The 15,388-nt window shown below is 40.8% G+C and overlaps 1 protein-coding gene across 4 annotated transcripts in view; it reads left to right on the top strand.

Moving 5' to 3' along the window:
- LOC124600150 (GATA zinc finger domain-containing protein 1) overlaps window positions 1-15,388 on the top strand; it is a 65,992-nt gene that overhangs the window by 34,886 nt on the left and 15,718 nt on the right. For all 4 annotated transcript variants that reach the window (XR_006978573.1, XM_047136137.1, XM_047136138.1 and 1 more), the window contains exon 2: window positions 1,601-1,660. Coding sequence is in view for 3 of the 4 variants with exons in the window: in XM_047136137.1 (XP_046992093.1) it covers window positions 1,601-1,660 (60 nt within the window). In the remaining variant the exon portion in view is untranslated. The remainder of the gene's footprint in view (window positions 1-1,600; window positions 1,661-15,388) is intronic.

The raw sequence follows: 15,388 nt of genomic DNA, 5'->3' as shown, positions 1-15,388 counted from the left end.
TCAAAGAGTGGTTTTTTATTCTCTTCCACCTCCATCCCCCTCCCTGCTGCCTCTCATTCACTACCCTTCCTTTCCATAATAGTGTAGTTCAGATCCAACCACTTTACAGAGGCTTACACATGACATGGAAAGAATAAAATGTAGCATAAAATCCTCAGCTATGGCCCAGAGGATGGACTGAATGCAGAGTTTCAACTTCATCCATTATCCAACAGTGATGGGCCTTTAGTATCGTGTAACAGCCTCTTTGGAGTTTAGAATGAATGAAGAGAAGCTAGCAGTAAGTTAAACCTTGGAGTCGGTCTGTTACACATGCTTGGGTAGGCAATTCGAAAAATGCTGCCTGTTGAAAGCATGCATCCAGATATGAGCTTGGTCTGCCACACTTTTAACAAGCAGTTAATGTTAATGGCAAGAATAAAGTTATTTCACTCTCATGAAAACCTGTAAAATAAGGGAACGGCAACCATTCACCTGCAGCAGACTGATACCTGGTGCTCATAAACATGTAACACAAAACAGTATTCGCACAAGCTTTCAAATCTTTCTCTTTTTCTTGTAAAAATACATGCATTCACTCACACAACCACATGGTGATCCAAACGTACTAGCCCACAGTAGGAGTGTGACTGATTACTGAATTGCTTTATTGAGAACAGTTGCCTGTGTAGAAGGAAGAGGGGAAAGGGTAGGGAAAGACACACAAGGCAAGGGGACGATAGTGAGGTAGTGTAAGGCAGGTTTTCGGCAGATGACTCAGTGGCTGTACAAGATCAAAGGAGATTAGGGTATAGAATACATAAGAGAGACAGGAAGAGGAGGGGGCTAAGGGACGGGAGTAAAGGAGAGGAAGGGGGCAAGGGACTTAGAGACAGTGAGGGGAGATATAAAGGGAGAGTGGAGGAAGGAGAAGAGTGGGGAGGGGGATGAAGGGAGAGAGAGAGAGAGAGAGAGAGAGAGAGAGAGAGAGAGAGAGAGAGAGAGAGAGAGAGTCTGTGAGTGTGAGTGGGGGAGGGGGGTGTGATGGGAGAAGACAGTACATAATCTGGATGGGGAAGCAATGGTGTTGACAGGAGAGAAAAGGGAATGTGAGGCAGTGGAGAGGTTTTGGCCAGAGGGATTGCAAAAGCACGTGATATGCTGGAGAAAGAATTCCCACCTGTGTAGTTCAGAGAAACTTGTGCTGGAAGGGGGTATCCAAATTACCTCTGCAGTGAACCATTATCATAGTTGTTAAAAAATAAAGTATATAAATGCAAATTTCCAAAAACACATTGCTTACAATATCTGATTATACCAAAATTATTTTGACACTGTGCCTGATGAGACATTGTGGACCTGCAGGAAGTTCACATTGCTGTAAAATGAACCCACATATTCAAGTGAAAGCAGATATCTTATATTTTAATCTATCAATAACTGATATTCATGACAATAATATTAAATATTGTTCAATCCAGTCTGATTATGGTTATTACTTTCTCAATATGATGACTGTCTTGTGCTGTTATTTGAAACACATGAATAACCTGAGCATACACAATTTTTTAAGTAGAACTTTAACTAGCTGTGTCACTTATTTAAGTATTTACTTTTGCAGCCAACCAAAGCACCTACGGCAGTTGCTACACCTGTGACAAGCAATTACGTATTTTACAAGGTAAAATATTTATGAATTTCTACAAACTAAAGAATTAGATTTCTAAGAACTTTCATAAGAAAGGGAAGAAGGAGGTAAGAAGGAAAGGATTTACTTGAGGGAGAAAATAATTTCTTTGTTTCATGTCGTAATACGTTGCAATCATTTTCCTTCCCTTTCCTAGTAGTTACAACAAGGAAAATGTGATGCATTCATTTTGGAAACTGGTGGTGAAAATACTGTGTATCCCATGTTTGACTGGACAAACTACAGTATTTAATAGTTATTTTATCAAACAAAGGATTATATTGATTATGTCTTACGAATTTTGTGCCATCCACAGATATGTTTGGAATGTCAGTGTTGTTTCACCAAGACAACACAGCTAGTAATAATAGAATTACTGTTGGCCAATTGTAGCTGTATGAGCAATTTTCAAGTGGGTTAGCAGGTACACAACCATAAATGTATATCATATGGCAGCTCTGATCACTTTTAAATGCACTCTGTGGGGGTTGTGGGACGGGGGTAGGGGGGGGGGGGGGGGAGTGCGGGCATGGCTATGCAAGAAAAATCACGTTTTTGTTCCAAAGCGTCATATGACATGTATTTGTTGGTGTTAATGACGATCTTATTTTTCAAATGTCGTATGACATGCATTTGTGATTGTATTCCAGCTACAACACTTCAAAATGGGTCTGTAGCTGAAATTAGTAAATAGTATGATATAGATAAATATTATTGTGATTAACTGTACAGTCTTGGTGGATCATTGTTGTAATTCAAATGCATTCTGCCTTACACACTTTAATTTCTGGAAGGAACCTTCAGGTATTCAAAACTGCAAACAAAATTCTCATATTCATATCAACTAGATAAATGTGCTTATATCAGCTTTATACCTGTGCTTACTTCAAAGTAATCTGACATTTTCTTTGTATTTAAGTAACTTAAACTAAAAGTTATGGTTTTCTAATCATAGCTACCTATCAGTCACAAAATACAGCATGTATATAGTTAAACTTTCACTCCATGAAACAGTGTAGACAAAAAACTATTTACTGTATTGATACCCAACTTCATAGGAGTGATGTTCAGACTGTGCGCTGCAGGATTTGCATTGTTAGTGTTAGTGTCAGTGTCATGACTTGCCAATAGGCACAGGTACTGGCACAGCAACATAGGGTTGAACAACAAACATCAGTGTGCATTACAGTTGCAGACAGTCAACATCTGTCTGGACAAGGTGAGCAGGGCTTTACTCGTATAGCTGCTTTATCAGAACAACAGCAATAGTGCTGCTGCTTTTTACAAGTATTGATGCATTAATGGAGATCAGCGGGGTCCCTGTTTCTGCTCTGGGTTGAACGTGATACGGAAGTTCGATTTAATTGAGGATTTGGGACCTGCTCCTGGGAGAGGCTGATGGCCAATTGCAACCCAGATTGTCGAAGTTACTGTTTCCATGGCTGAGAATACTGGATGCAATGCGCAATCTTCAAGCACTGCACAAGCTTTGTCATGACAGTTGAAATGAAATGGTCGTATGGCATTTATTGTCTGGGATATCCCCTTCAGGTTTTGGCTGCCATATTGCAAGTCTTTGTAGTTGATGCCACTTCAGCGACTTGCGCGTCAATGATGATGTAAATGATTATGAAGGACACACAACACCCAGTCCCCTGTCGGGAATCGAACCCAGCCTCCGTTGCATGGTAGGTGAACCTTCCATGATACTCTATTGTGTCAGGAAGCAGTAGAGCAATCTCTCCTGTGGTCCCAGGCTATCATGGATACAGATGGTCGTCAGACTGAGTGATGTTTGTAACACAAACGTAAACATAGTATGCAGTTAACAAATGTTTCCCTCCATGTGGAAATTAAAATGTGTTTATTTCAATGGTTTTTCATTATTTCCCTTCCAAACGTCCATACAAATGTTTCCACAAAGTTTCATTGTCCGATGGTCACCTGTTTGTCATGGGGGCTCACTCAAGTAGCAATAGTTTAGTTGTAACAGTGCTGTATGTGCCCAGAAAAATCTAGTAATTATTTATCATTAGCAGGCTGCAACATTTGTGGGTCAGTGTCAACTCTGGTGGGTATTATTTAAACTTTGAAAATATGTGATTTATTCAGGTTTTTTAAGGAAAAATAATACACAAAAGAATAGTATAACAGCATGAATCACACCTTTTGGAGTATAAATTAATGGGTACTTAAGATGAAAAAGTCACATTCATATATTATATAACAGTTAGGTCCGAGCAATAAATAATTGTCAGTTTTGGCTCATACAAATTAGTAAATTAACTTATTTTGCATACAGTCATTCGTTTATCTTCATATCATCAGTAGGACCATGGAATGGTTCAATTCAAAAGTAATCACTACACACATTAAGACATCTATCCTACTTGGAGATGAGATTATCAATTTAGTACAGGGAATTCCTTTTTTCTAGAACACGTTTGGCTGCTGACAAATCCACAACAGCACCTACGCATGTACCCTTTCTGACTGAAACCGATGTCCAAGCAAGTGTCTCTTCAGGTCACCAAGGATGCGAAAATCATACTGTAAAAGATCATAGGTGTATGGAGGATGTTGCAGTGTTTTCCACCTAAATCACTGAAACATAGCCTTCATCTGATTGGCAGTGTGGGGATGGCTGTTATTGTGCAAAAAGTTGATTCCATCCAACAGCCCAAGAACAAATGGCAAAGCCAACATTGTAAACTTCCTACATCTCCCTGGCCAAAGAAATCCAAAGCTGTTCACTCAAATTTCGAGAATGTCATGATGACCTTCTTAGACTACAGGGACCCTCTGCTCACTGAGTTTCTCGAATGTATAGCCACAGTCGATGTACAGCGCTGTGAATACACTTTGCAGAAATGGTGACATACCCTGAAGTCAGAATGTCCAAGAATGCTGTCAGACAGAATCATCTTGTTGCACAATTACGCCTGCCCCTACACTGCCAATTGGATGAAGGCTACGCTACAGGGATTTGATTCAGAAGCTACAACTTTCTTCACCACATAATTTTCACATCCTTGGCGACCTGAAGAAAGATGTGCATGGACATTGGTTTCAGCTGGATGAGGAAGAGCAAGCACGAGTGCAGTTGTGGATCTGTCAGTGGTCGACCATGTTGTGTGGCAGAGAAATTGATCGTCCCGTCTCCCAGTGGGCTAAATATCTTAATGTATGTGTGGTTATTACTTTTGAATGGAACCATTCCATGGTCTTATTGTGACAGGTGTTCAGTTTTCATTTGACTGCCCCTTATAATACAGGATTTAGTACAGGGAATCCCTGTACTCAGCTTTGACATAATGCACTCACAACTAGACAGACACTGTTTCGACCACGACTGGCACTTGCAACATATTGAGGGTGTTGCACAGGTGCTGTTCATGGTCAGATAAAATGATATGACCTGCAGGCTTTGTGTTGATTCAACTCAGTGCACCACTGGGGCATTTGCCTAGCGATAGGAGCTTTTAGGATGAGTCCGGTGACCAGTGTCCTTGTGAAGGCTGGAGTCCCTCCCTTGCAGGTTAGGCGTGCACAACTTCTTGTCAGTTATACTGCACATGTTTGTAGTTGTCCTGTGCATCCGAATCACTGTCTCATTTTCCCACCCATGGCATTTCATCTCCTGCATCGGTGGCAGGTCAGAGATTCCAATTGCAGTTCGTGTCCGATCCCTCCTTTCCGAACAGGAGTCCTTGCCTTTACCACCTATACTTGAGGTCCATTCACGTACACCTCCATGGTGTACACCTAGGCCGCGGCTTCGCCTGGACCTTTCACATGCCTGTAAGGACTCAGTTAACCCCTCGGCTCTCCACTGCCACGTCCTCTCGATTCTTGACATGTACCGAGGCCACGAAGTGGTTTACACTGATGGCTTGATGGCTGATGCTCATGTCGGCTTTGCATATGTCCATGGAGGACATATTGAACAGCATTCCTTGCCCGATGGCTGCAGTGTTTTCTCTGCCAAGCTGGTGGCTATATCTCATGCTCTTGAGCACATCCGTTCATGCCATGGGGAGTTGTTTCTTCAGTGTGCAGACTCCTTGAGCAGCCTACAAGCTATCGACCAGTGCTACCCTCGTCATCCTTTGGTAGCGACCATTCAGGGGTCCATCTATGCTCTGGAACGGTCCAGTCGTTAAGTGGTGTTTGTCTGGACCCCAGGTCACGTCGGAATCCCAGGCAACGAACTTGCCAACAGGGTGGCCAAACAGGCTACACAGAAACTGCTTATGGAGATCGGTTTCTCTGCAACTGACCTGCGTTCAGTACTACGCCGCAAGTTTTTGCAGCTTTGGGAGACAAAATGGCATAACCTCAGCATGTACAACAAACTGTGTGCCATTAAGGAGACTACGAATGTGTGGCAATCCTCCATGCAGGCCTCTCACAGGGGCTCTGTGGTTCTCTGCCAGCTCCGCATTGGCCACACTTGTGTAACACACAGCTACCTCCTGCGCCATGATGACCCATTTCAGTGTTGGTGCAGCGCCTGGCTGACAGAGGCCCATATCTTGATGAGCTGTCCTCCTTTGGCTGCCCTGTGAGGGACTCTTCAGTTACCGGACTCGTTGCCATTAATTTTAACTGATAATGCCTTATCAGCTAATTTAGTTTTACATTTTATACAGGACGGTGGGTTTTATCATTCTATATAAGCTTTAGCACATGTCCTTTGTGTTCTCCACTCTAATGCTTTTAGGGTGGATGTTTTAATGTGTCGCAGAGTGGGTGGCTCTTCCTTTTTATTCTCGTGGTCGGCCAGCCACAGTCATCTCCTCTATTGTTTTTCCCCCTTCTACCTGTTTCTTGGTTCTCTCTGTAGTTTTCTTTTTGTGTTTTGTCCATAGTAGTATTGGTTGTCATTCTTCTGGTTCTTCCTTTCTCCTGTTATTGTGCTGGATGTCTCTTCTTTTCTTCTTTTCCTTGTGTAATTATTTTACCGTGAACAAGGAACCGATGACCTCGCAGTTTGATCCCCCCTCCCCTGCCCTCTTTTAAACCAGCCAACCAACCTACCTGCAGGCTTGGCTAGCATCTGCATTTTTGTTTCACCATGCATTTTTCATGATGTTTCCATATTTTTGTCCAACCCACAAATTAAAACTTTAGAGGGATTTGCAGGGCACCTTAGGATTAATGTCACTCTTGTCACCCTGTGATTTCTACTATTCACGATCTTCTTTATGATCGTAGTCATACTGCTTTCTCAGTTGTCTCTCTCTTGTGTCCTGTCCTAGGAGATATTGATATCCCAGTGAATGAATTGGCTGTCTGTTTGGCTGCAGAAGCAGTTACTCACCCAACATTCACTTTGATGATCCCAGGGGCAGATTTGTGGATGCAAATAAGACCTTTACTCACTTGGAGATAGAACAGCATTTTATGGGCTATTCTTCCCTCTAAGGAACACTTGCTCTATCAGTGAGTCTATGGTTTTTTGGCACTCCTCTTTCCATTCCTCCCTGAGTGAATCCACCATCCAAAGCTGCCTCTGCATTGGTCATACCAGATTAACTCATAGTTTTACCTTATGTAATGAACCATGCACTTCTGGCTCTCCATACCAAACATTAGCCTGTGGATTATTTGACTTTTAGTGTTGGTGGATGGCATATGGATAGTTGAACTCATTCTTTTTTTTCCTCTGAGGAAGTGGTTTTTATTCTCAGATGTAATGTTTTAAACTGCCGATGAGCAAGGTTGTTTGAGTTGTGTTGCCTTGTACCACATTTTGGGTCCAGTGGGCCCTTGACCTTACCTCCTCTGCCAGTCACTGATCATCCCTGTTTCACCCATTTTCATTGCTATTTATCATGATTATCCCTTATTTCTGCCACATCCAATTAAACTTTTTAGGAATAACACTACAGTAAAGGCTAGGCTTCTGGGATTCCATATTGCTGATAATAGGTGATTGTGAATGAACTTGTGAATAAGTGGGTTCTGTCTCCATTTGTTACACTTTGTGTATAATGGTTCCGGGAGTGGACATTTGAGCTGATTATTTATCTCTCCTTTTTGAGGCCTATTGATGTTCATTATGTTTTTAGCTTCTTATTTTTAGTATTATGAGTATGCTATCTATAACACATTACTTATTCTGTTACTGTCTTGACCTTGCATCAGGTGGGCAGGAGATCAGATGTGGGTGAAGCGTCTCTTGCAGCAGATGAGCCCTGAGGGAGTTGTCTTCTGCTCTCTGACCCACATCTGGCCCAACTCATATACTTTTACCTCTCTTTAATTTAGTTCTCATGTCAGCAATTAATATTGCCTTCAGTGCCTCAATTTTACCACTACTTTATACTTTCACAATTCGATCAAACACTAACTCCATACAGATTCTCTCTTGAACATGGTAATGACGACCTCACTGTTTAGTCCCTTAACCCCACAACCAACCAACCATAATGTGTTATGGGGCTCATTCTCTGCCTGCCCCAGTGGTCAAGTTACAGAGAGCCTTGTGATATCTCAGGAGCTATGCGTGCTCAACATGGGCAATCCCATACATTTCAAGGCTGCTACTGAGCCATCCTCAGCCATAGAGCTCTCTTCACTCCCCAGCCCTCATGATGCCTCTCAGTGGGAAGTTATTGATGATCTACATTCCAGTGATCATTTCAGACTCTGGGATCCATCTACCATATGGAACAGTCCTTGAAGGGGAATCACCAAGATGGATGATCAGCAGTAAAAACTGGATTCTGTACAGCCAGCTGGCATGTTCGAACAGTTGAGACAGCATCTAGGAGTAGGTAGACTACATCACAGACTGTGTGAATGACCTTTCCCCTGATGTATCCATCCCAGTGTCCTCAGGTCATCTTAAAATGTAGCCTTTATGTTGGTGGAATGGTGAGTGCAGCTCAATTAGTTGAGTCAGGTATGTGGCTTTGCACTGGTTTAAATACTGACAAATAGCAGAATACTACACAGCCTTTCATGTAGCAAGAGCCAGTGTGTGACTCGTAATCAAGGAGAGCAATAACAGCTCATGGCAAGTGCACCTATGCTCTATCAAACCTCTTCAGCTGCTCTACAGAAGAATGTGAAGCCATCAGGAGGTGGTCTGGTAAATGCAGCTGGTTGCCTATAGCAGCGGTGCTGAAGCAGTGATATTTCCAAACAACACCCAAAGACATCACCCAAACTACGGCAGAGAATTTTGCTCTGGCTACTGCCACTGCCTGCCATTATTCAGCATTTTGCCTTTGCTGTCTCAGTCAGAATTAAAATGTCATCAGCAAATATCAAAGTTTTTATTTCTTCTCTCTGAACTTGAATTACTACTCCTTTTTTTTCAGTGTGCAGATAACACCCAGGACAGGCTGCAATCCTGTCTCACTCCTTTCTCGAGGCAGAACATTCAGTAATGTTAGTAGGTTACAGAACATGAAAAGTGTTGTAACGTTGTAGTGTGAGCATGGGGAATCAAATAGCAAGCAATACAAGTGCCTCCACGTCTGGCCTAGTGAGGTTGCCTCGCAACCTAGACAGATGGTGCAGCAAGCACTGTGCCATCTGCACATCAGCCCAATATAAGCCTGGTACACCAGGCCCTCGACCTCGCGCAGATTTACCTGCTTATTATATGCTCACCATGTGACTGTGTAGTGATGTATTCTAGAGTTATGAAACTTTATGTTGTCCTCTTATTTCATGCAGTGTTATTGTGGATTTCGTCCAAGCAGAATAAAACTTGGTTGGCATTACTTCTGTAATTGTCTCTGTTCAGCGTTGCGACATAAAGAGAAATGGTAGTTGAAGCTAGATATTGTGGGATTCAATGAGGTGTGGTGCCAGGAAGAACAGGATTTGTGATATTGTGCGTACAGGGCTATCAACACAAAATCAAATTGGAATCACGTAATATTTGTCTATTAATGAGCAACAGAATAAAAATTTGGACAAACTATCATGAACAGCATAGTGAACAGTAATGTTACTGGCAGGTTAATATTAAGGTTAATGTTACGAGGTACTGACAGAAATAAAGCTGTGAGTACCGGGCGTGAGTCGTGCTTCGCTAGCTCAGATGGTAGAGCACTTGCCCGCGAAAGGCAAAGGTCCCGAGTTAGAGTCTCGGTCGGGCAAACAGTTTTAATCTGCCAGGAAGTTTCATATCAGCGCACACTCCGCTGCAGAGTGAAAATCTCATTCAGCATAGTGAACAGATTGTCACAACCAAGTGAGATACAGAACAACATCCTACCTCAGTATTGAAAGTATACAAGGTGTATTCAGAAACACTGCCTGCACAAGTGTTGGAATTTGCATACGCAAAGCTGGCGTAAAAGAAAAGTATAGCGCAGCCTCCAAGCCCTGAGGGTGTTCGGTGTCTCTAAAGTCAGTAACCTATTTTGCTTCGGTTCATGGCAGATAATTTTTGTGTGTTTCATTACCAACATGTTTCATCAAATCTTTATAATATGAGCATTTTACATATGAATTAGTTTTATGTTTGTATGATTTGTTATTTAAAAGCCATGGAAAAGTGACAGTAGCTCTGTAAATATTGGTTTGTGTGAAACTGATACATAACTTTTTAATTCTTTTCAGCTGCTTGGTTTCATATTCATTGAAAAGTTACACTTTGCTTGGCCACCAGCTTTACTGATGATGCAAATATTAAAAATGTTCAACCAGATATAAGATAGTCGTCAGTGAATTAGGGTGCCAAAAATTTGTTTATAGTGGGAAACTAGAATTTGATAATAGGAAAAGCAGAAGAAGGAAAACAAGTGAGAAATATGGACTGGGTCAAAGGAATGAAAGGGGAAGCTGCTTGGTAGAATTTACCATAGAGTGCAATTTAATCAATGCAGGTACTTGGTTTAAGAATCACAAAAGAAGGTGTTATACCTGGAAGAGACATTGGAAATGTTTCAGATTTATTCACTCACTCACCATCTTTTGTAAATCCCATGAATGAGGAGAATCTTTGAGAATGTGGAAAGAGTCAAGGTATACGACAACAAAAGACAAGGAGATCATAAAAACTTAATCTGTGTACTGTATTAACAGCAAACTATCACTGTGCTGCTTAATGCTATTTATGCTTGAGACAGCTAAATTTAATTGAGTAAATTGGAAGTAAAGCTGCTGCCTCTCATGTATACCACATAGCTGCTGTTTACCTTCTCCTGGTAGCTTTATATTATAGTGGTATTTTTCAAAGAAAAAGTGTGTTATTAGTATTTTACTAGTTGTCATGCAGCATCAGTATGAATGTTACTGCTTGCCCTGTAGCTAACAGAATTTTTCAGTCCCTAAATCTATATGTTCAGATAACTTGTAGAAAGAGTGGCTAATCAGGTACATTTTTAATTTTCTCTGGAACTGGTAGAAATTCCCAACTTCTTGCTTTATTTTAGACAGGAGCTTGGTGAATATGTTGACACCTGAGTACATGACTCTATTCTGAACAGTAAACAAGGAGGCAGAGTCTACATGAAAGTTATTTTAGTGTTACATGCAAGTTATTTTGGTCTCTTGCATTGTGACTGTGTAAATCACAGTTCAGCTAAACAGGTCTTTTATCATCAACAAAAACCATTAAGGATTAAATACACTGATGGAAAAAAGATTGCAACACCGAATAGGAGTTGTGCGACATGAACAGAAGTTGGTAGACTTGTTTCTATATCTGAAAGATGTTTATTCAGATTTCTCACCAGTCACATAAAAATGGCACTAGTAGTGCCACTATGAGGATACAAATCATGTTTGCATTAAATACACGCTGTAACAATCATGAGTATTAGCTACTGTTGAGATTGGACATGATAAGTTGATGTTAGTCAAGAATGCCTTTAAGGAGGAAAGATGCCATTATCAGCAGCTCACTGAGTTTGGATGAGGTCATATAATAGCCCTACAAGAAGCTGAATGTTCCTTCTGTGATATTACAGAAAGGCTTGGCATGAATGTAGCCACTGCACACAATTGCTGGCATTGGTGCTCACAAGAATTTACGGTCACAAGAAGATTGGACTCTGGCCGGCCACATGGCACTACCGAGCGGAAAGACTATTGTGTTCGGCGTATGGCTCTGGTGCATCACATTACATCTATAGCAGCAATTTGAGCAGCAGCTGACACTGCAGTGACACAACAAAATGTTACAAATTGGTTACTTCAAGGACAGTTCCAAGCCAGATACTCTGTAGTGAGCATTCCTCCAACCCCAAACCACTGTGAGAGCTCATTGGAGGGCGAGCTGGAGGTCTGTTGTTTTCTTTCTGATGAAAGTTGTTTCTGCCTCAGTGCCTTCCGAAGGAAGAATGTATTCTAAACCTAATCTAAATACTGATGGTAATTTTGAGTGGGGTAAAATAGAGTGCAATCGCTCACAAACCATGCAGGGGGAAAAGGATACCACTTAATATTTTTTATACAAAAAATACTGATAATACAGAAAATACTGATTAGCAAGAAAGGGATAATTAAAGTTACCAACCGACTAGGGCACTGAATCTCCAGACTCTTAAGAAAGGTAATGGCAAAAAAAGTTAAGCAGATAATAACTGGTGTGGCAACAGAAAGTTGTTACGCTTCTCCACAACACAACAGTTCACGAGAAAATGAAATGAATCAGAAAGCACTGAGTTTGCAGTTACTTAATCTGAAATGCCTAATTTTGAAAGCAAAGTTAAACAAAGCTACTGGTTAAATAAATGACTGGCTGTAACTGAAACTACGTTGTGTAAAAAAATTACTTTCTGTAACCTCAGCATAACATAATGCAAAATTTGGAAAAAGGCAGGCAATTTACTTTTAATTATTCAAAAATTGAATTTGATTTTCTTTAAGCAAATGAGCAGTTGAATTTACTTTTAACATACAAGCAATAAGGCACTTACCAAGCCAGCAGAAATAACTTGCTAAGCTCAATACAAAATAACTGAAATTGCCCCCTCTTAATTTGTGCTGTATCTGTAGTTATTAGTTTTGCCAATGAAATTTTACATTACTTTGAGTGGAGTTAATACCCAAAATTGTCATGCAATACAAGAATGAACAGTTACTGAGGCAGCAAAATTTAGACTGAAACTGGTCATTAACAAACAAACAAAACTGGCAGTAAATAGTTAATCAGTTTTCATATTTTTACAACACTGGGTGATTGTATGGAAAGGAAAGGGACTCTGTGTGGCAATAATGTCTGAGGAGGACAATGACAACACAGTTGACCTACAAGTTTTGACTAATGCAGTTTACTATTCAAGAAAATTATTAAACTTTGTGAAAGAAATGTCACTGGGTAATGCCTGTACATTATTAGTAATACTCTGTCTGTTAACAGTCCTATAATGGGGACTGATGACCTCAGAAGTTAAGTCCCATAGTGCTCAGAGCCAACAGTCCTATGTTATTGTAGCTGTGCAGACGACGGAAATGTAGCGAACGACAATGCAGAACTGCTGCCATATGCAAACCACGAGTTGTTTCCAGAGCCACGGATAATTATGAGACAGCCCATTGTTAGAATTGTAGCTTCCTGTGCCTGTCTGCTCCCACCGTGCTCTCAAAACTCGAAGCTTAATGAAGTAGGTGTGTCCACACTGCCATGATCATAGATGCACACTGCATCTGCGCGAGTGCCGAACAAACAGTTCCGCACTCTTTTGTGACTCAAGCTGCTCTGCTTCCTCTTGCTCACAGCATGACAGACACACTCCATATGCAAAGATAAACAATGACACAGCTACTGCCGCTTCATCGTTGTTATTGATACATTCAAATAAAGTTCCCTTGGGTGTTACCCAGCAATTTACAATATTTGCAGTTCGTTATATACAGTCAGAAATAAATATACTATTATGTCCATTATATATTAACCATAGTTTCTGTAATAAAGCTTACAAATTCAGAAGGTATTTTATCTATATTTTCAGTGTTACAACAGGCTGTGACAATAATAATGAAGTATCTCACTGTGTGGGACTCATAACAATTGTGCAAGTGATATATGGATGTTTGGGACAGTCATGAAGGCATGCCAGGATAATTGAAATGGTTAAGGTAACCACTCCCGTAAAGTGGGAAATCCAGGTTTGAGCCCCTTCCTGACACAAATTTTCATTTGTCACAATTAAATTGTGCAGCTGAAGTCTGATCATATTCAAAATTCCAAATACCTTTCTTCTTTAGTAAAAGTGGTCCCACTTGTAAGGGGTCGTGAGAAAAGTTAATAAAATCTTAATAGAAGAGGATATGAAACCAAATTTGCATATGACATACCATTATGGTTGAGAAATGAAGGTGCACTAAGTGATTTGCCCCCACCTGTATACAAAGTTCTGCATGTTCTTGATGTTGCTGCCAGAGTATTGGATTTCATGGCAGATGTTCTCATGTAACTCAATGTGGCAGCACCTGTGAAATGTGGCAACAATGAGGTTCTGTGAGCTTTGTGTGGGTCTCACATCTTGCATTTGTGTGGCATGGCTTACTGTTCATGGTTTTCTGCATGACTTGCTCCTGTATTGATATTCTGTTCAAGAGTGTGTGTTTCTTGTGAAACAATATTGCAGAAGAGATACCTTTAAGACACATCAGTGACTGTTTTTAGAATATTTCGGTGGTCTATGTAAACCATCTAAATACTGCATCCAAGGTTTGGTGACAAAACGGAGACAAAGGAAACATTGCTAGATCGGCATGGAGACGGAGGGAATATTGTTAGAGCTGCATGGTGTGAGGCAACTGCAGTTATCAGATTGCAGGAATATGGACTATTGCATAGAATATGACATGGGGCTCCTAAGAAAGCAGGTGTGAATCCCTATAAGTTTACAGTTGTTCATAAGCTGCTACAGACTGATAGTGATAAATTCCTAAAATATTGCTATTGGTTTCAGCATTATCACTGAAAAAGCCAGGAATCTGGTAGAGCACATGCTACAGTAATGAAGTGTGGTCTCACTTGTCAGGATATATGAACACACATTTAGGCAGTAGTGACAACCCACTTGCAGGTAATTGAGGAACCTCTTCATTCATTTATTCTGTGCATTAAAACAACAGCACATCAGCAGGCCTCTTTTGACACTACTGTCACCAGTGAAGTCTAACAACTAATTTGTGAATCATTTATTTGGATGATAAGGAACTGACACTTGGCTGCTACCAACAAGATTGTGCACCATGCCACATCACATGTATAAAGTGAGTACCACTGTCTTGGAGTCACTTTTCCCTGGCAGTGTAATTTCCACAGGATTATAGCCCTGATGGTCACATAAGTTGCACTCCCTCCCCCCTTTTTTGTGTAGGGTCACATTGCAGGTAATATGTAAAAGAACAAATCATGCACCATCCACCATGACATCCAGACAGTTGCACTCAATACTCTGGCAGCAACATTCATAAATGTGCAACACCATGTTGAATTTGTGATGGGAGGTGACTTCCAGTGCTTCTTGTAATGTACCTTCTTTTGTCAACCTTGAAAATATGTCATGAACAAATTTTGTTTCATATGCTCTTCCATTAAGTTTTTTAGAACACATTTCCCAGGAAACCTTATGACTGGGACGCCTGTTAATATATGTGTATTAATAAAAAAGGGCTGCAGGGAGTGGAGTCACTGTTGCATCTTCATTTTACCTCTTAATTTGGAGGCAGATTGCTCCCAGTGGCAACAGCAAAGTGGGCATTTATTCTGGTAATAATCACTAAACTTAGCTGCAA

The sequence above is a fragment of the Schistocerca americana genome, chromosome 1 (genome assembly GCF_021461395.2).
Source record: "Schistocerca americana isolate TAMUIC-IGC-003095 chromosome 1, iqSchAmer2.1, whole genome shotgun sequence".
Taxonomy (NCBI): Eukaryota; Metazoa; Arthropoda; class Insecta; order Orthoptera; family Acrididae; genus Schistocerca; species Schistocerca americana.
This window is presented reverse-complemented; position numbering and strand designations above follow the sequence as displayed.